Below are 24,742 nucleotides of genomic sequence, written 5' to 3' on the forward strand. Positions count from 1 at the left end.
CGCAATATCAGAATGAAATTGGAACTTACTTCGGATTTGCTTCTTGATTTCCTTTGCAGGATCTAGCCAATTCTGAAAATGTAAATGATAATAAACTTTATTATCAAGAAATCACTCAGAAACATCAGCACATTATTACTAATCTTGCTCAGGCTACAAGACAAAACTGCCATCACATCGAAAAGCAATCACAACAGCCAGCTTCATTTTCTGCTTCTTCCATTTATGTATGTTATCGACCCTTATCCTTTAATCAATACTGTGAGGTGCACGTCCTCAAAATGTGCAGGTCTGTTTATTTTTCTTGCTTATTTGTAAATTGTGTTTCAAGTTAGTCAATATCCCCACATGCACCAGACAATAGTTCGGAATCAGGAGAAATGTACCACGGTGAAGACATTTTTTCCCTTCCTAGTCTGCTTGAAATGCACTGAAACAGTACAATGCAATCTATTCAAAAAAGGTACATTCGGGAAGGTGTCTGGAGATTCATGCACCAGTCATACGAACATATAAAACATAAACACTTGCTGATACAAGCAAATTACGTCAACTGAAGCATAAATGAATGAATTAATGTTAACTTTATTCAATCATTGGAAATAATCGTAAAAATACATATTTCTAAACACCTAGAAACATTAGACTTGCCAATTAATCTTACGCATTGACAAAACCACTAAAACATGGTACCAATAAACACACACAAATTCAACATATAAAACATATAAAATCACAAAAGTTCTGAATCAAAATTCACTTTATAGTAAATGACCCTGGTTACTCTCTCTCCCTCTCCCCAAAAAATCCAGAAAAGCAACCGCTGAAACAGAGAAGCAATGAATATATTATATCAAGACGCCATCTATAAATCGCAATGCACATTAAAATTCACTGATGGTAAATGACCCTGAATATTCCCTAAATCCAAAAGAGCAACGATTTTCTACAGCACAGGGCGAGTATTAAAAGGGAGCTAACCCAAAAACAGACCTTCGGGAAATAAAGTAATAATAACGTCGATGCGGATCTACTAAAGTAGTTCTGGAAAACAAAATTGGATATGATACCAGATATTTACCTGTAAATATGGTACCAGTTTGAGACATTTCTAGATTTGTATGCTATGGATTATTCTGCCATCTAGTGGTTTGGTGTAGAAATGTTTGTAGTATATGTTTTTCCACTGGGGGATCGACCTGGGCGGATGGATGGGGTTGAATGACTCCGTATGATATCAACTGTAACCCACAATGCTTTCGTGCGTGGTCACTAGTTTTGATTTTTTTATGGCTTCCTCCATAGCAGGAAAGGTCGGGGGGGATTTGCATGTGAATATAGAAGAGTCTCAAGGTGCACAGCATACTTGGGGTTAAGTAACTAGTATCATTTGCAATGTCCATTCTCTTCCACCTTCACTTTTGTATAGCGCTTACTACCCCTGACGAGGCGTCGAAATGCTGTGCATAGATTATAAAGCTCCCCTCGCTTCGCCATCCCAGCTCCCGTTGAGGAATCCTTTATAGGGAAGCTGTCGCAAATATGTTTTTTTTTAATATCATCTGGCTTACTTTAATTCCCCTTTTGCCTAAATGTTTACACATTAAAGCTTTGATAAAGTACGCGTTGTTGACTATGCTTCCGACTGCAAATAACTTCTAATGAGACATTGCACAGAAAGGCTAATTGAGCCACTTTTTCTCGTGGCATGTTGTCTGTTCCTAATGTCCAACTTTTTGCCTGCTAGCTGTTAGCATTCTTATATTGTTTGCATATCTTGCTATTGTAAAGTGAATGACTGGTGCTCCCTTACTTGTGGGACATCGTCTACACGAACTGATTGCTTTTTCCGATATTCCTTTTTTCTGTGTTCCTTTAAATATTCCTATGATGTAATAAATAATTGTTCATCTTAAGTTTAATGTATGTTGAGCTCTTTCTACTGCATTGGGAGGATTCTGAAATAATGGGGGTATCTGTATGGGTTGACTGACGTTCAACGGCGACACCATCTTTGGGGAAAACGTAGGATGTGTTCTCATGCCAACTTTGTTCTTGTAGCCAATTAGGTAAGGCTTATCCAATGTTAAAGCATGTAGCTCATTAGCCCTGAGTAATCACCAGGGGTGTAACGCAGGCGCCTGAGGTGCAGGCTGGGACTGGGGCCCTAACACGTCAGGGGCCCCTCAACCCTTCCAGGGTGCCCCATCTATCCCAAAACCAATGAATATCTGTGACATATGGGCATACCTGCCAACATTTCGAAACAAGAAAGAGACGGATAATGAAAAAATTGGTAGCAATTATTTTCCTCATTGACCAACGCTGAAAAAGAGGCAATTTTAGGTAGGAGACAGATACAAAAAAACGTTTTTTGGCAGAAAAAAAATGTGTCTCTCCTGCCTTAATTGGGCCTGTTGGCATGTTTGTATTTGGGACTAAAGGAAGAGGGGGGGTGTCTTCAACTTCTGCCCTGGGGCCTTTCGTTTTAGGTTATGCCACTGGTAATCACTATTACAAAAAGGTGATTTTAACGTTAGATGTTTTAAGGTTTCTTTATGCGCGGATTCAAATGGTGCTTTCATTAACCCCTGTAATTAGGATTTAAATTCCACTGAGGTAGCTGTATTTCATTTGGAGGTTATAACCTTTTGTCGGTCGTTCTAGGCATTACGATTTGCTTTTGTTGAACACCTTCAGTATAAGTATAAGCTGTAATGGTTAACAGGTGAACTCTTATTTATGCACAGAACTGAGGCCACTTTTCAACAAATATGTTTAATAAGAGATAATGACTGTTTTACCAGTTAAATTAAGCAAATTATTCTTTCTTTCACACCAGTTATAATATTTACAGCACTTTCCCTGGTAACATTTCATCATTTAGTATTTTCCTGAGTCCTTGATAACAGCCATATGTTTATCTGGTAATTTTAAATAGCCAAACTCTCTGATTTCACTGGTCAGGTTCCATGTTTGTACGGTGTGAGATTTCATGTGAAATATTTTCCACTTCTGTAATGTTAGTAGGTCTTTATACCGTCGAAATGCAATATTGTTTTGGTGAGGTATCTCCGTGAGGGGCGCACACCAAATTTATCCTGCCCACCTGGGTACTATCAATATTAATACCATGTTCGAAGTTTGGAATTTGATAATCACTGTCTGGATTTCTGGTCCCCGAGTAAAAGTGTATGCTAATTGCCTTTACCAACCTACCAACAGTGCATTCCCCACTGAGAGTGAAAGTAAAACACTGACATGAAGGTGAAACCTTTTGACTTCTGCGAGAAAGTCTATGTCGGGTTTTCTCCACATACCAAATATGTGATCTAGAGACTTCTGCTTGAACTCCCAATCGTATGCGGTGCACACCTATCTACTTGTGCTGTAAACATTAATATTGTCTGCCCTTGGAACGTGCTCAGACATCAGTGCTATGTTTTGTGAAACTGCACAGTTCCAAATTTCCTCTGCTAATTTCAACAGGCTAAATAATACTGTTCTCCCCTGTTTTTTTGGGCAAACATTGTACAGTATGGAAAGCCTTAACAGCTGGGAAAACTGCGTTTAGCCCTCATTTATGTGCATTACTATATCTGTTTCTGACTACTGGCCCCTGCTGTTTAGCTGTTCATCCCATCTCTAGTGTGATTCCCCTGTTACTACGATGGCTTATGGTGTTGGTAGGTGAAACTTCTTTTTCTGTGTTCCACCACTGTAATTTCTTCAGTACCCTGTTGGGCACAACCGCTAAATAGTATCAATCTTCCTGAGTTTGAGATCATTGCTTTTTCAACCACTGCTGCAAAGCCCTCTTATGCAACGGTGTATTTGGAATCAACTGAAACATGTAGCCACCATTCCCAGCACTTTCATCATATTCCTCACTGTCAGAGATTGAGAATTATGGTAGAGTGTAATCAAGCACTGCAATGGACTTAACTCTCTTTAAAACAGGTTTGACAATGCATGGTATGGTGTCTGTTGTCGCCCCTTTCTCTGAGGTCAGTGATAATTGTGTTGTGTTGACCATAAAGCCCGACTGAAAAAGAACATGCACCTCTGAGTCAATGTGTTTTATGCACTGTTGAACTCACCTTTCTCAGCCAGTCAGCTAAACAGGGTATATACGAATTGTCTGAAGTCTCACACATGCTGCTAATATTTCAAACATCTCGTGGAACACTTTGAGAGCAGACTCGAAGCCAGAAGGCTGCACTTTTGTAGGAAAGTTCCCTTTCTGGATGGTCACCTACCCACACACACTTTTGTGAGCTAGATGTGTTGCTTGTGACTCTGAAAGTGCACTGGAGCCTGCTAACCGGGCCCCACTGTCAGTGCTCTCTCCCTAAATTGGTATATGTGACTTAGTATCCAACAGGCAAGGACTTTAACCTCCTTATAAGTCCCTAGTAAACAAGTGTCACTAGTGACTTTCCTCAGTGACCGCAACAGTAACTTTTAACAGCTTGAACTCTACTGAATGATTTTTTACTTGAAAATCAATAACTCCAGCTATACCTATCTGAGTTACTTTGTTTTGGTGTCTAAATTAATAATAAAACCTGCTTTAGTTGGTTTTGGATTTCTTTCAACTCGTGTCAATTACTTATCTATCGTCCATGTTGGTATTCTAAAACGCTTAACATGTTTCTCTAGTAAAGTTTGACTGCTCTTTGCAACACAATCATGAGTGAGCTAAGGATTTATTGTGAATCCAAGGACCATCTTAGGGGTATTGTGAGAGTGTTACATAATGAAGCATAACCAGCATCACTGCATAATAGTCCACTTTTCTATAACTCTGAATTGGAAATGAAACCATTTGGTTTCAAACCATATATATTTTATCTGGGCTGGATGTATTAGGACGTGAAAGTATGCACACTTAAAAGCCTACTGTTGCAAGAAATCATTAAGATGTGAAAGTATCCATCCATAGCTACTGCTGAAAGAAATTTGTTCTGTTCTTGCATGGGAATCTCTTCTTGAAGAGGTCATTTGGAATGGAAAATGTCACTTACCCAGTGTACATCTGTTCGTGGCATGAGACGCTGCAGATTCACATGCTGTGCATTATCCTGCCATCTAGTGTTGGCTCGGAGTGTTACAAGTTGTTTTTCTTCGAAGAAGTCTTTTCGAGTCACGGGACCGAGTGACTCCTCCCTTTCGGCTCCATTGCGCATGGGTGTCGACTCCATCTTAGATTGTTTTCCCCGTAGAGGGTGAGGTAGGAGTTGTGAGTATACTAGAGGTGCCCATGCAATGGAGTAGTAATGTATGTACCTAATGTGTATTAAAACAATATTTATTTATTTACATATTTAAAATTTTCATGCAACAATAAAACGGCTACAGGCTACCGGGGAGGTGGGAGGGCGCATGTGAATCTGCAGCGTCTCATGCCACGAACAGATGTACACTGGGTAAGTGACATTTTCCATTCGGTGGCATGTGTAGCTGCAGATACACATGTTGTGCATAGACTACTAAGCAGTAATCTCCCCAAAAATCCTGTTGGAGTTGAAGTTGTCTGAAATAATGTTCTTAATACAGCCTGTCCTACTGTGGCTTGTTGTGTTGCTAACACATCTACACAGTAATGCTTAGTAAATGTATGAGGCGTAGACCAGTGTGGCTGCCTTACAAATTTCTGTCATTGGTATATTCCCAAGAAAAGCCATTGTGGCGCCTTTTTTCTAGTGGAATGTGCTCTTGGTGTAATAGGTAATTCTCTTTTTGCTTTAATGTAGCAAGTATGAATACATTTAACTATCCATCTGGCAATGCCTTGTTTAGATATAGGGTTACCTGCATGAGGTTTTTGGAAAGCTACAAACAATTGTTTTGCGAAATTGTTTAATTCTGTCAATGTAATACATCAATGCTCTTTTGATGTCTAATGAATGTAAAGCTCTTTCAGCTACTGAGTCTGGTTGTGGGAAGAAGACTGGGAGTTCCACAGTTTGGTTTAGATGGAATGGTGATATGACCTTTGGTAAGAATTTTGGATTTGTACGGAGAACCACTTTATGGTTATGTATTTGTATAAAGGGTTCTTGAATAGTAAATGCTTGTATTTCACTCACTCTTCTAAGTGATGTGATGGCTATTAGAAAGGCTACTTTCCAAGTCAGATATTGGATTTGACAAGAATGCATGGGTTCAAATGGTGGGCCCATGAGTCGTGTTAATACAATATTAAGGTTCCACCAAGGTACTGGAGGTGTCCTTGGGGGTATGATTCTTTTTAGTCCCTCCATAAATGCTTTAATGTCTGGGATTCTAAAAAGTGATGTTGTATGTGTAATCTGCAGATAGGCAGATATTGCAGTGAGATGGATTTTAATGGAAGAGAATGCTAGATTAGACTTTTGCAAGTGTAATAGATAGTTAACAATGTCTTTTGTGGAGGCATGTAGTGGTTGAATTTGATTAGTGTGGCAGTAGCAAATGAATCTTTTCCATTTGCTTGCGTAACAATGTCTTGTTGTAGGTTTTCTCGCTTGTTTTATGACCTCCATACACTCTTGTGTAAGATTTAAATGTCTGATTTCTAAGACTTCAGGAGCCAGATTGCTAGACTGAGCGATGCTGGATTCGGGTGTCTGATCTGTTGTTTGTGTTGTGTTAACAGATCTGGCCTGTTTGGTAGTTTGATGTGAGGTACTACTGATAAGTCCAACAGTGTTGTGTACCACGGTTGGCGAGCCCAGGTTGGTGCTATGAGTATTAGTTTGAGTTTGTTTTGACTTAGTTTGTTGACCACATAAGGAATGAGTGGGAGAGGGGGAAAAGTGTAAGCAAATATCCCTGACCAGTTGATCCATAGAGCATTGCCCTTGGACTGAGGGTGTGGGTACCTGGACGCGAAGTTTTGGCATTTTGCGTTTTCTTTTGTTGCAAATAGGTCTATGTATGGTGTTCCCCAGCTCTGGAAGTGATTCTGTAGGATCTGGGGATATATTTCCCATTCGTGAGTTTGCTGGTGATCTCGACTGAGATTGTCGGCTAACTGATTTTGAATGGCAGGTATGTATTGTGCTATTAGGCGAATGTGGTTGTGAATTGCCCAATGCCAAATCTTTTGTGCTAAGAGACACAGTTGTGACGAGTGTGTCCCCCCTTGTTTGTTGAGATAGTACATTGTTGTCATGTTGTCTGTCTTGACAAGAATGTGTTTGTGGGCTACTAGTGGCTGAAACGCTTTTAGTGCTAGAAAAACCGCTAGCAGTTCCAAGTGATTTATGTGAAGTTGTTTTTGTTGATTGTCCCATTGACCCTGTATGCTGTGACTGTTGAGGTGTGCTCCCCATCCAACCATGGAAGCATCTGTCGTGATAATATCTTGAGGCACTGGGTCTTGGAATGGCCGCCCTTTGTTTAAATTTATAGTGTTCCACCATTGAAGCGAGGAGTGTGTTTGGCGGTCTATCAACACTAGATCTTGAAGTTGACCCTGTGCTTGGGTCCATTGTTTTGCTAGACACTGTTGTAAGGGCCGCATGTGTAATCTAGCATTTGGGACAATGGCTATGCATGAGGACATCATGCCTAGTAGTTTCATTACAAACTTTACAGTGTAATGTTGGTTTGGTTGTATGCTTGATCTTACATTTTGGAACGATTGGACTCTTTGTGGACTTGGAGTGGCAATTGCCCTTTGTGTGTTGAGTGTTGCTCCCAAGTATTGTTGTATTTGGGATGGTTGCAGATGTGACTTTTTGTAATTTATAGAGAACACCAGTTTGTGTAGAGTTTCTATGACGTATTGCGTGTGGAGAAGACACTGTTGTTGAGTGTTAGTTTTTATCAGCCAGTCGTCTAAATATGGAAATACGTGCATGTGCTATCTCCGTATGTGAGCGGCTACTACTGCTAGGCATTTTGTGAATACCCTAGGAGCTGTTGTTATTCCGAACGGTAGCACTTAGAATTGATAGTGAATCCAGTGCATTACAAACCTTAAGTATTTTCTGTGAGAAGGATGGATGGGTATGTGGAAATATGCATCCTTGAGATCCAATGTTGTCATGTATTCCTCTTTTTTTAATAAGAGAAATACGTCTTGAAGTGTTACCATGTGGAAATGGTCTGATTTGATGAAGAGATTCAGTGTTCTGAGATCTAAGATAGGTCTTAACGTTTTGTCCTTTTTTGGAATCAGGAAATATAGTGAGTAGACGCCTGTTCCTTTTTGATGATTGGGTACGAGCTCTATTGCTTGTTTTTGTAGCAGTGCTTGGACCTCTATTTGTAATAGGTCTAAGTGTTGTTGAGACAGTCTGTGTGTTTTGGGTGGCACATCTGAAGGGAATGTTGTGAATTCTATGCAATAACCATGTTGGATAATTGATAGGACCCATGGTCTGTTGTAATATGTGTTCCGTTTTGGTAGTATGTGGTTAGCCTCCCCCCACTGGTGAAAAGTGTTGGGGTGTTGTGACATTGAAGTCACTGCTTGCTTTGGCTTGGTTTGGTTGGTTGGAATTTTCCCCTTCCTTTTGGGAATTGTCCTCTATAGGAACCACGAAACCCTCCCCTTTGGTATTGTGATTGATAGGTGGGTCTGGTTTGAGAGGTGGAAGGCTCAGATGTTTGTTGCCAAAACCCTCCTCTGAATTGTGGTTTTCTAAAGGTGCCTCTGACTTGTGGGGAATAGAGAGCGCCCATGGATATGGCTGTGTCCGTGTCTTTTTTCATTTTTTCAATGGCTGTATCGACTTCTGGCCCAAACAACTGTTGTTGATTAAACGGCATATTTAACACCGCTTGGTGAAACTCCGGCTTGAATCCAGAACTTCTCAGCCATGCATGTCTGTGAATGGTTACAGCCTTGTTGACAGTCCGTGCTGCCGTGTCTGCTGAGTCTAGTGCGGACCTTATCTGGTTGTTAGATATGGCCTGTCCTTCCTCCACTACTTGCTGGGCACGTTTTTGATGTTCCTTGGGCAAGTGCTGTATGATGTCTTGCATCTCGTCCCAGTTTGCCCTGTCATAGCGTGCAAGTAGGGCTTGTGAATTCGCAATTCGCCATTGATTGGCTGCCTGTGATGCTTCTCGCTTGCCTGCAGTGTCGAATTTTCTACTTTCTTTGTCAGGTGGTGGAGCATCTCCTGAGGAATTGAGAGTTTGCTCTTTTCCTTGCCGCCCCTACAACCACTGAGTCCGGTGTGAGCTGCTGTGTTATGAACACAGGATCTGTTGGGGGGGTTTTTACTTTTTTCCAGCTCTAGGCATGATAGCTCTTCCTTTTACAGGCTCCTGGAAGACCTGTTGCGCGTGCTTGAGCATGCCCGGGAGCATTGGCAGACTCTGATAGGAAGCGTGGGTGGATGCCAGAGTGTTAAAAAGGAAGTCATCCTCCACTGGCTCTGTGTGCATTGCTACGTTGTGGAACGTAGCTGCCCTGGATAGTACCAGCGTATATGCAGTACTGTATTCTGGTGGTGACGGCTTTGTTGGATAACAATCTGAGCTGTTATCCGATACTGGCGCATCATATAAGTCCCATGCATCAGCATCATCCTGTGTCATCCCAGTATGTGTGGGTGACTGCATTATAGGTGTTCCCAATGGTGACAGTTGTGGTGAGTGCAGTGGAGACGGTTGTGGTGAGACCATTGGTGGTGGAGATTTGTCTCTAACCACTTTTGCTTTAGGTTGCATTTCTGTCTCCTGAAATGCAAGCTTCCTTTTTGATTTGAGTGGAGGCAAAGTTTGTATTTTGCCAGTCTCTTTTTGTATATGAAATCTCCTTTGTGTATGGTCAGGTTCTTCCATACCTAACTCTTGCTCGAATCAATGTCTTTCTTTGAGTTGGCTGGAAAGTCCTTGCTCGTCTGTATAAGAGCTTCTTTTCGGCTCCAAAGCTGCTTTTTTTGGTACCAAAGTTTCAGCAATAAAAGTATTTTACGGTTCCGAGGAGATTTTTCGAGGTTTAGTCGATTCGATCACTCGGTGTCGAGATCGTTTGGTGCCGGTTTCTCGACTGGAGTTAGAAGTCTTCGGCAACTCTTTGGCCTTTTTCGGTGTTGATGTTTGGTCACCTTCCTTTCGGTGGGTTGAGCCATGGCCTGCTGGTGGTGGCATCCCCATGGCCTTAAGTGTTTTTATATGAACCTGACTTTGGGACGGGGCAGGTTTACTCACGGTTCGTTGCACCGTCGAGGGCCGTTCACCTTCGGATTCATCCGAGTCTGTCTCTTGGATGGAGATACTTTCCTCCTCTTTGACGTCGAGCTGTTCTTTCGGTTTCCACGCCATTAGCAGTCTTCTTGCGTGTCGATCCCGCAAGGTCTTTTTCGATCGAAATGCTTGGCAAGCTTCAAGGTATCCTCTCTGTGTTCGGGTGACAAACACAGGTTACAGACCTGATGCTGGTCTGTATAAGGATATTTTGCGTGGCACTTAGGACAGAAGTGGAAGGGGGTCCGGTCCATTAGTCTGGGACGACAGGTGTGGTCGGGCCGACCAGGCCTCGGTGAAGAGTGGAAGCCCCGAAGGGCTGCCGAAGCGGTCTTGATGTCGGTGCCAATACACTAACACCAACCCGGTACCGAGCGATAACAATACCGTCGAATTTTCGAAACTTTAGCTAACTTTCGTGATTCGAAATACGGAGCGAAGAGGAACAAGTCCGAACCCGATGGCGGAAAGAAAACAACCTAAGATGGCATCGACGCCCATGCGCAATGGAGCCGAAAGGGAGGAGTCACTCGGTCCCGTGACTCGAAAAGACTTCTTCGAAGAAAAACAACTTGTAACACTCCGAGCCCAACACTAGATGACAGGATAATGCACAGCATGTGTATCTGCAGCTACACATGCCACAGAGCATATATATATAACTTGGTGAATTCTAAAACAGTTAAAATATGTTTAGGGATGACAAATTTTGTTTGCATTTTATTATATTTAAAACCCACTTGTTCAGTATTCTTTCTTGCCACTTGGCAATGTGTTGTGCTCCCTATTGGTGTTTGATGTTGTGAGGAGGATACACAAAGTCATTTATTTGATGTTGTTCACCCTCAGGAGACATGACGTCTACCTTTGTCTCTCCCTCAAGACATCTATTTTGATGGGACGACTGCTACCACCATCCTGCCTGAAAATGGGTTTGTATGGTTTTTTAAATGTTGTATAGTGAAGCTTTTCCTGACCTTTTATACCTGAAAACAACCCCTTTTAAAGGTTCCATTGGTTTTGTGGGCCTTCATTGCTTTGGCAATGTCAGTGGTCCTTTTCCTTGCTCTCCAGTGAATCATCAACTTGGGTTTCAAATCGATTTTCCAAATTGAGGGGAATGTCAATAACAATTGCCCTAATGTATATCTGAAAGCTCAGATACATGGTCAAGCATGCCTGCAGAGAATTGTGCCTGACACTAGCTGTCTGTTTACTCTGTCTGTTGCTTCCAATGCAGATTTCAAACAGGTAGTAGCAATGAGTTTACCCCCAACAACAATTACTTTCCCCTTTTTGTGAAAAGCTACTATCAGATCGTTCATTATGTCATCCATCTCATCCCACTGTTGGTAAGGTTGCATGTTTAAAAGTGCATTAACAGTAGCAATGCACCAGTGTGTTGTAGTTTATGTCTCCATTTTCCTAGCATATCTAATCTTTTGATGTCTTTGCCTGGCATTGGCCAATGTATGGATGTAGCTAGAGCTCACTTCTGGCCAGTAGCTGCAATTAGAGAGTATGCCCCTACTTGGGATTTAACATATTGTGAGTCTTAAACAGAAGCTTTGTGTTTCTTTACTATTTTTTAGGCGACTGTCCTGCCTGTGGTTGGTTTGATGAATACCTTCCTTCCCTGCTGTAAGTTCAAAAACAACATAGGTAAGTGTAGTGCCTCCTATGCTGAAGGCTTGAGGTTTCTAATAGGAAGTTAGCCTCTTCCTTCCCTGTATCCATTTGAACCCTAAAGGTCAGCAGTGCTCTTGGTGACATTTGTGACACAATGTGAAGTGATCTGGAAGAGAAGGTCTAGTTGGGTAGAGGTCAACGTCTTTTTGTGGTGAACCTTTCTTTCTATATTGTGTCTTTCTGCTCCTGTATGTCAAATTGAACCTTTGGATTGTCAGTGCCAGAAGCAATCCCTAATTTGTCTTCATCTAGAAAACCTCTCCTCCTGGAACTAACGTGGGGTTGGTTGAGGTATCTTTTTCCTTTATTTTAGACCTTTTGGTATATTTTCTTGAATGTTTAATCCCTACTATTTTTGGGTATTATAGAAAAGTAGTGCTTTTTCAAAGCTCTGAGCCTATTTCTTATGTTCAGCTTTCTTCGTGTTGAGAGTATTGTTCTTTACCCTATTCTCAATAACATTTTGTTTCTAACTTATTGAGACATCAACTGTCTATCTTTCAGTGCCAATCATGTTTGGAAGTTGAGTCTGATTCCTTTTGTCTTCAGAACTCAGTCATGCTCTGAAGTCGACTGGACACATTTTCCCTTTGTTTCCCAAGTGCTCTGAAATAAAGATGGTAAGTTTGTCTTTTGGCATTAAATGCATTTTGAAGTAAAGTCCTGAGGGGTGATATTTTTTGCACTGATTGAGATCACATGTAGAGTCTGAAGAATTATCTGTCTTTACAGCCTTGATCACTCTCAGATATCAGGTCTAGCGATTTGACTGACTCCTTACCGTGAATCTTTTCTTTAAATCTGGAAAGATGTGTTTTGTATTCTGTCTCAATTTGAAATTTCCTAGACATCATGAGAATCCCTTTATCAACCTTTGACTTTGTTTCTTACCTAACTTTTGCCTTCATGTCTGTTATCAGTGGCATTGTAGATCTGGGCAGGGACATTGGAATTATGTGGCAGGGAAGGAAGAAACTATGCTGCAGGGTTGACTAAATTAGACAGCAAGAAAAGGCATATTATGTGGTGTAATCTGGTAATTTATGCAGTATTACGTCCTTTCAAGCTAAAAACACATTTTTATGTTACAATTTTTCAATTTATGCAGAAGATGATAGGTTATGTGGCAAGTGCAGCAAGTATATAATTATGCATCAAATACTGCAACTGGGGAATCACATAATTCCACAGGCCCTGATTTGGAGTCTTTAATTTTAGAAATGCTCTTTAGTAAAATTGGATTCTTTCCCATGCATTTGTATGACACAATCCTAAGGTCCTATTCACTATGGTGTTACCCTGACCCTCCTCTGAAATCTTTTGTTGCTCTAGAATACCCATTACCTCCTTGCATTGGACTAGTCCTTCCAGTCTTGCTAGCAGCAAGTGGGCCATATCAAGGATTTCCCAGTGTGGCAAGAATAATTTTTCCCTAGGAATTGGAGTATTTGGCTTGAAAGATGAGTAATCATTACAATCCTCTGCCTTATGATCCCTTTTTAGACATAACATACATACTGGATATTAGTCATTTATGGCAAACTTTTGGTTGTAGGTAGGGCAGACTTTTGCGAGTGTGGTCATAATCTAAAATTGAATTGAGGTGGCTCAGATCCAAAACCCTTCCCTGTATACATTCTCTGATCCAGTCAAAGGTCAACTTTCAAAAACCTGTTTCTTTGATCCAGTGATTTTGTTTGCTGACTGGCCCCTGGAGGTTGTTATCAAATCTGTCAACAAACGTTTCAGTTATTTCAGAAGCGCCGACAGTACACCTCTGAAATGAATGGCAGAAAAAAAGATTCACAGAGTGGAGGGTCATTGAGTGGAATGTGATAGAGTGGTGAGGTGTAGAGTGGAGTGGCAGAGTGTAGTACAGTGTTGTGTTATGTCATAAGGTGGATTGTCGTAGAGTGGAGTGGAACGTAGTGGAGTGTCGTGGAGCAGAATAGAGTGGTGTGTCATGGAGTAGAGTGTTGTAGAGTGGAGAGGCGTAGAGTGGAGTGGACTAAAGTGTCATAGAGTAGAGTAGAGTGTAGTTGAGTGGCATAGACTGCTGTGGAGTGTCAGAGTGGCGCAGAGTGGCATAGAGTAGAGTGGCCTAAAGTGACGTAAAGTCCCACAGAATGGAGTGGAGTACAGTAGAGTGTTTTAGAGTGAAGTGGTGTAGGTTGAACAAGAGTGGCCTAGACTGTAGTACAGTGGAATGGCCTAGAGTGGCATAGAGTGGAAAACAGTGCTGAAGAGTGGATTTACAGTGAAGTGTTGTGGGGTGTTGTAGAATGGAGTAGTGTGTTTGAGAGTGGAATGGCATAGAGCGGAGTGGTATGGAGTGCTGTGGAGTAGTGTTGCGTAGAGTGGAGCAGATCATTGTGTATAGCAGAGCAGAGTAGAATGGAATAGAGTAGAGTGGTTTAGAGTGGAGTGGCACAGAGTGTCGTGAAGTGGCAGAATTTCATGGAGTGGTGGGCGTAGAGCAGCATAGAGTGAAGTAGAATGTTGTAGAGTGGAGTGGACTAGAGGGGGCTTCCTTTATAAAAAACAAATTTTCAATTGAATTGACCAATATATTTTCACAGACATACAGTTTTACTGATAAAACTATACAGCACACAAATGATAATGTGTGGAAATGGCATCAACTAGATATTGATTTGTTTTGATCATAGTACAATATTTGCCCTTCCCGACCCCTTCAACAATATTTTCATGCATTCAGCTATTATGTGTGGCAGAGTTTTATATTTGGAAGTTTGGGATACTAGCTATGACAAATGGCGTCTAAACCCATACCTGCATTTATTAGACTTTAAAGATCACAACAAGGGTGTCTTTCATCTATAGCTTGTTGCCAAAAAAGAGAAATTTGTGCTACTCCAGAGATCAGTTTTTCTTGTATGAAGAGTCTTTCTCAATCACAAGTAAGGGTCAGCTTTTCTTCCACAGTGGAAACAACTGTTTAAGCCATACACATGAACGACTCCATTATGAATATGGTCTCCTCCATGACAAATATTGGCCAATTTAATATCGAATTTGATGGTTACAGGGCCACAACAGATTTAGCTTTTTATAACGCAAGGTCTCTGGCATGCAATGTCTATGGCATCAAGTCAAGCGGATTTTGAACATCTGAAAAACTGCAAAGGGTTGAAAATTGTCAATTTAGTCAGCTGCCCATTTTAATCCTGCTAACCCCAAATTTTTCATTACAGATTAAGTTATGGATAAAGGACTAAACCTTGCACATCATGGTGTCATCTGCTGTACTAAGGTGTCTTTGGAGTTCCCCAGTAGTGCAAAATGTAGGGACACTTTGACAAAACTATTAAATTGTGCTAGTGTAGCTAGTATACCAATATTTCTTTGCATTATGGATTTATGTTACTGCTCGGAGGAAGGGAGGGGGCCACACCAGACTCCCTTTTAAAGGGAGACAGATGAATTGTTCAGTGTATGTAACCAACTTTGCTGTAAGCATTACCTTAAAAATATGCTGTATCTATAAAAAGTAAAATGTACTCATTCTGCATTTCCACAATGCATAAGGACAATGTAGGTCTGCTTTGGATGTTGGTATGTTTTAGATTTGGGATACTCCTTTAAGGGCAGTTCCTATTACGTTGAAAATGAAGTGTGGGCTATACAGCTTCACACCTGTAGCAGTGATTACAAGGGAAAACACCCTTGCATTTGTTGTTGTTTATTTTAAATAGGCATGCAGGAAGGAGATGGTTTCTCCCTCTGTTTGGAGAATGCAACATCCAAAGATTCTATGAAATAGTTTGACACTGCTTCTCTACTGAAGTCCCCATGGTAGCTTTAAAGGTTGCAAAATACAAGACTCAGCCTGGAAAGCGGATTCTAGACTTCTGAAGCTGAAAATGGTTATTTCCACGAGAAAACAGAAAAAATAGTTATTTATGCTGAAGCTGAGAGAAATAACTATTTTTGACCCTTGGAAACCATTTCTTTTTGACAGTTTTCAAAGTTTGTCATTTTCTAAAGACAATTGAAATAAGATTATTTCTGGGTACAAGGTGATAAACATATATAAGGAATAAAGAGAAATGTAGAGAAAAAAGTAAGATGAAAAAGGTAGAGAGAAAAAGAACAGCAAGAAATAGAAAGGAAGCCAAAGAAAAAGCAAGACAGAAGGAAAAGTAAAGAATGAAAGGCGTAGGAAGAAAGAGAGAGAGAATGAGAAAGGAGAAAAAGGGGAGAAAAAGTGAATCAAGACTGCTAAAAAGTTTACACAAAGGAAAGAAAGAGAAAGATCCAAGGAATGGGAGTAGAGAAAGTAATTAGAAAGTAGAAAGTGAAAAAGTCAAGGTCAAATTTATTTTTAGTTCCTATCCACAATGACGCTTTGCTAACAGGGGACTTCCTATGATTTTTAATGTCAGAGGCAATTTTAGTGAAAGGCACTGCATGAACCTACCCAAAACTCAATTATGTATTTGAGGGGGGCTTACATTGTTTTTAAACTGTATTTGAGGTATTTTTATATCGAACTGACGTTGGTGAACTTGTCAGTCTGACATCAGACACCATTTTGGTTGGCATTCTAGTTTTTGACCCCAATGCCACCTAGTTAAGATGGCCTGCTGTATGGCTGCGCTGCTGGGACACTGAAGATGTGCGAAGGGCGAGCCCATCTGCAACCGTTCCCGCAACTGCCACGCACGGCTCCAGTCATTCTGCCGACGGGGCAAGTGAAGCTGTACTCTGGTACAAAAGGTCAGCATTAATAGTTATGCAGAGGACTTTTCAAAGCAAATTGAGAAAGACTATCACTGGGAACATCACTAATATGTGTTCTTATTGATCCACACTCTTTAATGATACATGCTTTGAAAGTTAATGTACTTCTGAGATAGAAAATCTAGATATGTTATTATTTATACAGAAAAGTGGGCTACAAAGTAGTCAAACTGTGACTTTGGTGCCACAAGTCCCGTAGGTTACAAAGGCATCCACCTCACTTGTATTGATTGCAGAGGTGGAGGGGTGGCCATTATATGCAAGCATAGCTGGTGTCTCAGACTAGTGCAACTGAACGATTTGGCGAAGGATGAGTTATTGGGTTTCACAGTTCAACTGCTAGTTCCATCTTGGGGATTCTCTTTCACCTGCCTTGTTCTTCCCCTTCAGTCATGCAATCCTTGGTAGACTTTTTGTCTCCATTACTTTCATTGCATGGTGCTTGCTTTTTAGGTCGAGCGCGCAAGTGCTTTGACCTGTTGTAAGTATTGAGGGCTTTCACCCATGCCTACGACACGCCCATCACTTTCATTAATTCCTGGACTTGCCTTTCAAAAATCACTTGGCGTAATTGGTAATTGTGCTACATTTGTCCCGCCTTGGGGCTGTTGTTGTCATGCCTTGCAGACAGCCTCTGTTACATGGATTATTACACGACTGCCGATATACTTCAGCATAGGGAACTATATTTTTGTCTCTCCCCTTCATGCTGCATGGCAGCCATGGCAGTCACAGGCACAACAGTGTGAACTCGATCAGGGGTATCACAGGTTTACAGTTATCTAATTAGAGTCATTTTTGTGCCACTCCCCTTAAAACACTTAAATTGGTAAATGCTATAAATAAAACCCGAAATTCTCAAAGCAAACGGTTCGCCAGGCACAGCAGGGAGCTGATACTACAATATTCCCTTGAAATCTTGACACATAATGCTTTGCAAGCATTCTTTTTCACAACATTTTTGCCCATAAAGTAGCCTGTGGTGGCCCTAGGACAATGGAACCACCACCAAAATGTTCAGCATGATGTGCTATTTCTGTCTAGGTCATCTCTGGGTTCCCACACTAGTTTAAGTAATAACCCCTCCTAAAATTCAGTGTCTTTTAAGCATTCTTGTGGATGCATCTTTTGTAACTTGGGTTTTAAGGTTCTTGTTTATAATATTGTTGCTATAGGCCTGGTACTTCTAAATATCTAATACACTATTGTTGGAAATGATCTTTCAGCACGGTCACCCCCAAACTTTTCCCCTGCCTCCTTCTCTTTTTCTGACCTCATTTTTGCTGGCTTTAGGATTCTGCACACTTTACCACTGCTAATCAGTGCTAAAGTACATATGCTCTCTTCTTAAAACATGGTGGCATTGGCTCATACCCAATTGGTGTATTTAATTTACTTGTAAGTCCCCAGCCAAGTGCACTACATGTGTCAAGGGCCTGTAAATTAAATGCTACTAGCACTGGTAGTGCCACCCACATAAGTAGCCCCCCCTAACCATGTCTCAGGGCTGTCTCTGCAGTGCCTGTGTGTGTAGTTTCACTGCCACTTCGACTTGGCATTTAAAAGTACTTGCCAAGCCTTAAACTTTTTCTTCATATAAGTCACCCCTAAGGCAGACCCTCGGTAGCCCATAGGGCAGGGTGCTATGTAGGTAAGAGGCAGGACATGTATGTTCTATATGTCCTGGTAGTGTAAAACTCCTAGATTCGTTTTTACACTGCTGTGAGGTCTGCTCCTTTCATTGGATAGATTTAGGGCTACCCTCACATACAGTTTGAGTGGCAGATCCTGATCTGAAAGGAGTAGCCAGGTCATATTTAGTATGGCCAGAATGGTGATACAAAATCCTGCTTAATGGTGAAGTTGGATTTTATATTACTATTTTAGAAATGCTACTTTTAGAAAGTGAGCATTTCTCTACACTTAAATCCTTCTGTGCCTTACAATCCACATCTGGCTAGGTTTAGTTGAGCGCTCCCTTGTGCATTCACTCAGACAACCCTAAACACAGGATGCTCAGTCACAATTGCACACATCTGCATATTGAATGGGTCTTCCTGGGCTGGGAGGATGGAGGGCCTGACACTTAAATGTCAAAGGACAGTAGCCTGCCCTCACACAAAGGACTGCCACATCCCCTACTGGGACCCTGGCAGACAGGATGGAACTGAAAGGGGACCTTGTGCACTTCAAAGCCACTCTTTAAAGTGTACCCCACTTCAAAGGCATATTTGGGTATTTAAACAGGGCCTCTGACCCTACCATCTTCAACACTTCTGAGGTAGACACTTCTACTTTATCAGACACTTCCTGGAGAAGCGCCTGAACCAGAACCTGCAACCTGCCAAGAATAACTGCTTGGCTGCCCAAAGGACCCACCTGACTGCTTTCTGAGAAGGATTGCTGCCTTGCTGTTGCCCTGCTGCTTTGCTGCTCTCTGGCTGTGCTGAAGACGTTCTCTCCAAGGGCTTGGATAGAGCTTGCCTCCTGTTCCCTGAAGTCTCAGGACCAAAAATACTTCATTCTTGCAAGAAGAACTCCCTGCGTGGTGGAAATCAACGCAAAGCCTGCAAGAAACGACGCACAACCTGCATTGTGGTGAGAAAATCACTGCATGCCGAACTGGAATGACGCAGCCCGACTTCGCAAGGAGAAGATCGACCAGCGACTTTGCGCTTGCAAGAGACATGTGTTGTTTTTAAGAGACTAAAGGCACTTTATATCAATTTTACAGTGATATCTCAACATATACTTATTGCATCTTAATCATTTTGACCTGCATTCATCCAGATACATATTATATATTTTTCTAAACACTGTGTGGTGTATTATTGTGTATTTTTGTGGTGCTGTACTGTGTTATTGCATGATTTATTGCACAAATACTTTACATAGTGCCTTCTAAGTTAAGCCTGACTGCTCAGTGCCAAGCTACCAGAGGGTGGGCACAGGATAATTTGGATTGTGCGTGACTTACCCTGACTAGAGAGATGGTCCTTACTTGGACAGGGGGTAACCTGACTGCCATCCAAAGACCCCGTTTCTAACAACTATGCTCTCTAGGGGTTACATATATGGTTATTCTGCATTGTTTAGTGCCATTTTCTTTTTGTGTGGTTATGCCCTCGTGAGGGTTACATAGGGGGTGACCATGTTTCTGACAAATACTGTTTTCATAGTGGTGTCCTACTTTTGAGTTACAACAATCTTTAACATAGTATTAGTCCAATCCACATTGCATAAACGAGAGGGTATGCCTGTCACAAGGCTTTTGCAACTATTCAGCAGATTGTTTTGCTAAAAAAGACAATTTTTTCTCTCTGCCATTAAGCTATCACCAATCAATGTCTTCTTTCTGTCATTAAGCTATCACCACTTTTGGCTAATCTTCACTCTCATGAGGCATCTTCTTCCAGTGTTGTTTCAAATTCATCATTGACCTCTTTAGATGACCTAGGCTTGGTGTCTGAGGCTTATTTTAGGTCAGCCTACCTTTTTAATTTCTTCAGGTTCTTATCTTGAACCACTTCGTCCTAAGACGTGGAAGGAGCTGTCTGACTTTCATTCTTGCTACCAGTAACAATCCCTTAAAAGAAGGGACTGTACCACAGGCTTGGAAAAAGGCTGTTACTTCCTCTCTTGAAAAAACTAACAGCCGATCCCCAAGATCATCCTAATCTCTCAATTACTTTTCCTGGTTAAGATAATGAAAAGATATGTTAATAAAAAACTATTGAATATCTGGAAGCACATGGGCCCAGATTTATGAAAAAGTGGCGCATGAGCTCTGATGCGCCACGTTTTCTGCACGCCCCCTACCAGCACCTAATGACACCATGGGTGCGCTGTATTTAACATACGGTACACCAAGGCAGTAGTTAGAACAATAGAGTCTAAATTTTGGTCGCTACTGTGGCGCTTTGCTGCACTAGCGTCAACAATTGATGCTAGTGTAGCAAAGAGCAATTAGGCCCATAGGTCTCTATAGGAGCATTATTTTAACGCTTTGTGTGAGCAGGAATTAAAAATGACAGACAAAATGGTGACTTGAAATCTGTTAAACTTCACAGCACCATTTTTTTAGGCCTCCTAGCGCTAGAGTGCCCTCCCCCCCCCCACTTGCATACATTATGCCTGGCACAGAATTAATGTGGCACAAGGGGTTACAAAGTGGCGCAATGCATTCATGGTGCCACTTTGTAAAAATGATGCAGGGGAAATGCCACCTTAACGTCACATTTGCTTTAAAAAGAAATGACACAAATGTGGTGCAAAGTGGCACTAGGTGCTTCTTAAATCTGGCCCATGGTCTTTTGGATGAGGCACAGGCAGACTTTAAACTGACTCATGGATGAGAGTCGTGCTGGTTTCTGCTTTGAATTTTCTGCGAATGACAGTTTATAGTTGTCAAATAGGTGCACTGGTATTGTTAGACCTATCTGCCGCCTTTGACACCATGAGTACCAAAGTTTGCTTTCCAGGCTATCAGAAAAAAGTGAGAACTGCAGGGCCTTGCAGACAGATCACAGGCTGTACAGTTGCAACCATACTGGTCCACCTTTAGGTCAGTTGATCAGGGAGTCCCCCAGGGCTCAGATCTAAGCCTAAAAGTGTTTAATGTATATCTACGCCCACTCGCCCTAATATTAAATTCTATGGTATTAATTTCATACACTATGCCGATGATACTCAGTTCATCTTGCCTTTGGACTACTCCCAGCAACCAGTTGTGGATCATCTCCATAACTGCCTGAAGAATATCTCAACATGGCTTAGTATTAACACTATGACATTTAGTGGTGATAAAACCAATACAGTCTTCTGTTCTGCAGGAAAATCAGTGCCTCCTTTACCATCTAGATTTTAACGTCTGTCTGACAGCGCAGTGCCAGAGATAGCACCATTGGTGCGTAATCTGGAGGTTCCTGTACATATTGATCTCTTCCTTTCTGTCCACGTGAACAAGTTATCATCCTCCTGCTTTGCATTAATGAGACTGCCATGCAAAGTCTTGTCCTTTTTAGGGTCAAGCCTGTGATAGCATGAGCTAGTGCATGCATCTCACTTGTGAGTCACTATCATTATTAAAAAAGGTCTTGGAGCTCACCCATTGCTTAGCACTTGTTGGCTTGTGTGGCACTCTTCTTTACATCCTCGTAATTGGTTATTGTGGGCCTAGCATCATTTCCATTCCTTCTGCGGAACAGGGACCAATCACTGATTGATTCAACGTAATCAGTGCCCATCCACTGCATCTAATGTGATTGAGGTCCTCTTCTGTTCTTTTTAACTTTTAGTACCCTGCAAACAGAAGGCGTGTGACAGGCAGAAACGTGCACAGCAGGACAAACGAAATTGCAAAGTTTTAGTTTCTACAGCTAACTTTCTTTTATTTTGCAAAGCCTTGTTTTCTCACTTTGCACTCGTTTTTTTGTTTTTGCTCATAGGTGCTGTTCTCAAAAGATGCCGATTATCTTTTCTAAATATCGTAAAGCGACATTGTTTTTTTCTTATGATTTATTTTCCAAATTATGGTCTAACACATAATCGTGCAGTAGACTCCAATCCAATCCACCCCAATCTAATCCACCTGCCCCAATCCAATCTGTTCCACTCCAACCCACCCCACACCAGTCCACCCCAATCGTCCCCACTCAATCTCATCCACTTCAATCTAATCCCTCCCACTCAATCCAATCCACCCCAGACCAGTCCAGTCCACCCCAGACCAATCTGATCCACGCCACCACAATCCACCTCATAATCCACCCCACTCCAATCCAACCCACTCCATCCCACTCTAATAAAATCCAAACCACTTACACAAATCCAATTTACTCCACCACAATCCTCCCAATCCACCCCACACCAATCCACCGCAACCCTCCCCAGATCAACCACACCAATCCAAATACCCCAGCCCCATTCAAATTCAACCCAGTACAATCAAGGCCAATCCAGTTTAACCCAGTCTAATCAATCCACCACACCCCATTCTAATCCACCTCAATCTACCCCATTCCAATCAAAACCAAGCCACTCCAGTCCAATCCACCTTACTCCATTCTAATCCACCCACTCCAATCTAATCCACCCCACTCCAACCCAACACACCCCTCTCCAATCCAACACACCCCACCTGACTCCAATCTAATCCTGTGCTCACCTCGCCACTGGATTCAAGCTGGCCTAGCTGATGAAGGGTGATACCCTGAAAACAGTCCTAGGATGCTTGTTTCTGGCCCAGAGTACCTGGCTTGGCAGTTCGGGCTGAACTGTTCCCATGGGGAACAGGGTCAAGACTGATTTGCATATGGCGGAGTCCTAACTGGGGTGGCGTAGTGAATAGAAAAACAATGGATTAAACCCAGATCTTTGTGACTGGGGTGAATGTTTGCATTGTTCAGCATTCCGTTCATCACCGTTCTTTTTGTACTTGTTGTTCCAATCCAATCCACATCACTTCAGTCCACCCAATCCAAACCACCCCATTCCAATACAATCCACCCCAATCCCATCCAATTCATGCCACTCTGATCCAATCCACTCCACTGCAACCAAGCCACACCAATCCACACCAATCCAATCCACCGCACTCCATTCCAATCCACCCCTCTCCAATCAGTCCAATCCACCCCACTCCACCCCATGTCAAATCAATTCACTCCACTTCAATCCACTTTAATCCATCCTACTCAATCCAATCCACCCACTTCAGTCCAATGCACCCCCACCAATCCAGTTCATCTCACTTCAGTCTGATCCACTTCCCTCCACCCAATTCAATACACACCACTCCAGTCCAATCTACCCCACTCCAATTCAATCCACCACTCCAATCAAACCCACCCAAATCCAATCCACCCCACTCACTCCAATCCACTCTACTCCAATTCAATTCCCTCCAATCCAACCCACCCCACTCCAATCCACTGCTCTCTAGTCCAATCCATCATTCCCCACTTCACCCACACCAATCCACTCTAATCCCCACCACTTCTATCCAATCCACACTGCTCTAGTACAATCCAATCGACCTCAATTTAATCCACCTAACACTACTCCACCCCAATCTAATCTGCCCCAGTCCAATCCACCCTTATCTAATCCAATGCACTCAACACCAATCAAAACCATTTCATCCACCCTACACAAATTTAATCCACCACATACCAATCGAAACCCCCAGCCCCACTCCAATTCAACCCATTCTAATCCAGTCCAAACCAATCTACCCGACTCCAATCCAATCCACCTCATCCCGATCTAATCCACCCCACTCCACCCAAATTCCCCTTCATCTAATCCACCACAATCGACCCCACTCCATTCCAAGCCAATCCACCACACTCCAATCCACCTCACTACAATCCATTCTATCATACTCCAACCCTCCCCACTCCAGTCCATCCCACCAAAATGCAATCTAATCCACTCTCCCCAATCCCATCGGGCCCATGCCAATCCAACACACCCCACTCCAATCGAAACCAGCTCCACTCCGGTCCAATCCATCTCACTCCAATCCATCACACCCCAATCCAGTCAACCCCACTCCAATCCATGTCAATACAATCCACACACTTCAATACAATTTACCCCACTCCAACCCATACTGATCCAATCCACCCCACTCCATTCCACCCACCCAAATTCACCCCACTCCAATCCAATCCTCCTCACTCCAATCAATCCAATCCACCCCACTCAACCCCAAGCCAATCCACCCCACTTCAATCCACCTTAATCCACCTCACTCAAACCAATCCACCCAACACCAATCCAATTAATCCCACACCAAACCAATTCATCCCACCCCAATCCACTCCACTCCAAACCACCCCAATCCAATCTAATCAATCCTACCCCCAAGCCACCCTACATGACATGCAATAAAGCTACTGAGAGGGAAGCAGCGAGCTACCTCTATCTACACTCCACCTCAAATCACCCCGCTCCAGTCCTACCCCACGCAAATCCAATCAACTCTACCTCAATACACCCTACTCTAGTTAATCCCACCCCATCCATTCCACCCACTCAATCCAACCCATCCCACTCCAGTCTAACTCACAATCATATCACCCCTACTCCACAG

The 24,742-nt window shown here is 42.3% G+C and overlaps 1 protein-coding gene across 33 annotated transcripts in view; it reads right to left on the reverse strand.

The window, feature by feature from the left end:
• EPB41L3 (erythrocyte membrane protein band 4.1 like 3) overlaps positions 1-24,742 on the reverse strand; it is an 826,134-nt gene that overhangs the window by 438,518 nt on the left and 362,874 nt on the right. For all 33 annotated transcript variants that reach the window (XM_069219822.1, XM_069219821.1, XM_069219820.1 and 30 more), the window contains exon 5: positions 30-72. In XM_069219822.1, coding sequence (XP_069075923.1) covers positions 30-72 — 43 coding nt within the window. The remainder of the gene's footprint in view (positions 1-29; positions 73-24,742) is intronic.

The sequence above is a fragment of the Pleurodeles waltl genome, chromosome 2_2 (assembly GCF_031143425.1).
Source record: "Pleurodeles waltl isolate 20211129_DDA chromosome 2_2, aPleWal1.hap1.20221129, whole genome shotgun sequence".
In the NCBI taxonomy this organism is placed as follows: domain Eukaryota; kingdom Metazoa; phylum Chordata; class Amphibia; order Caudata; family Salamandridae; genus Pleurodeles; species Pleurodeles waltl.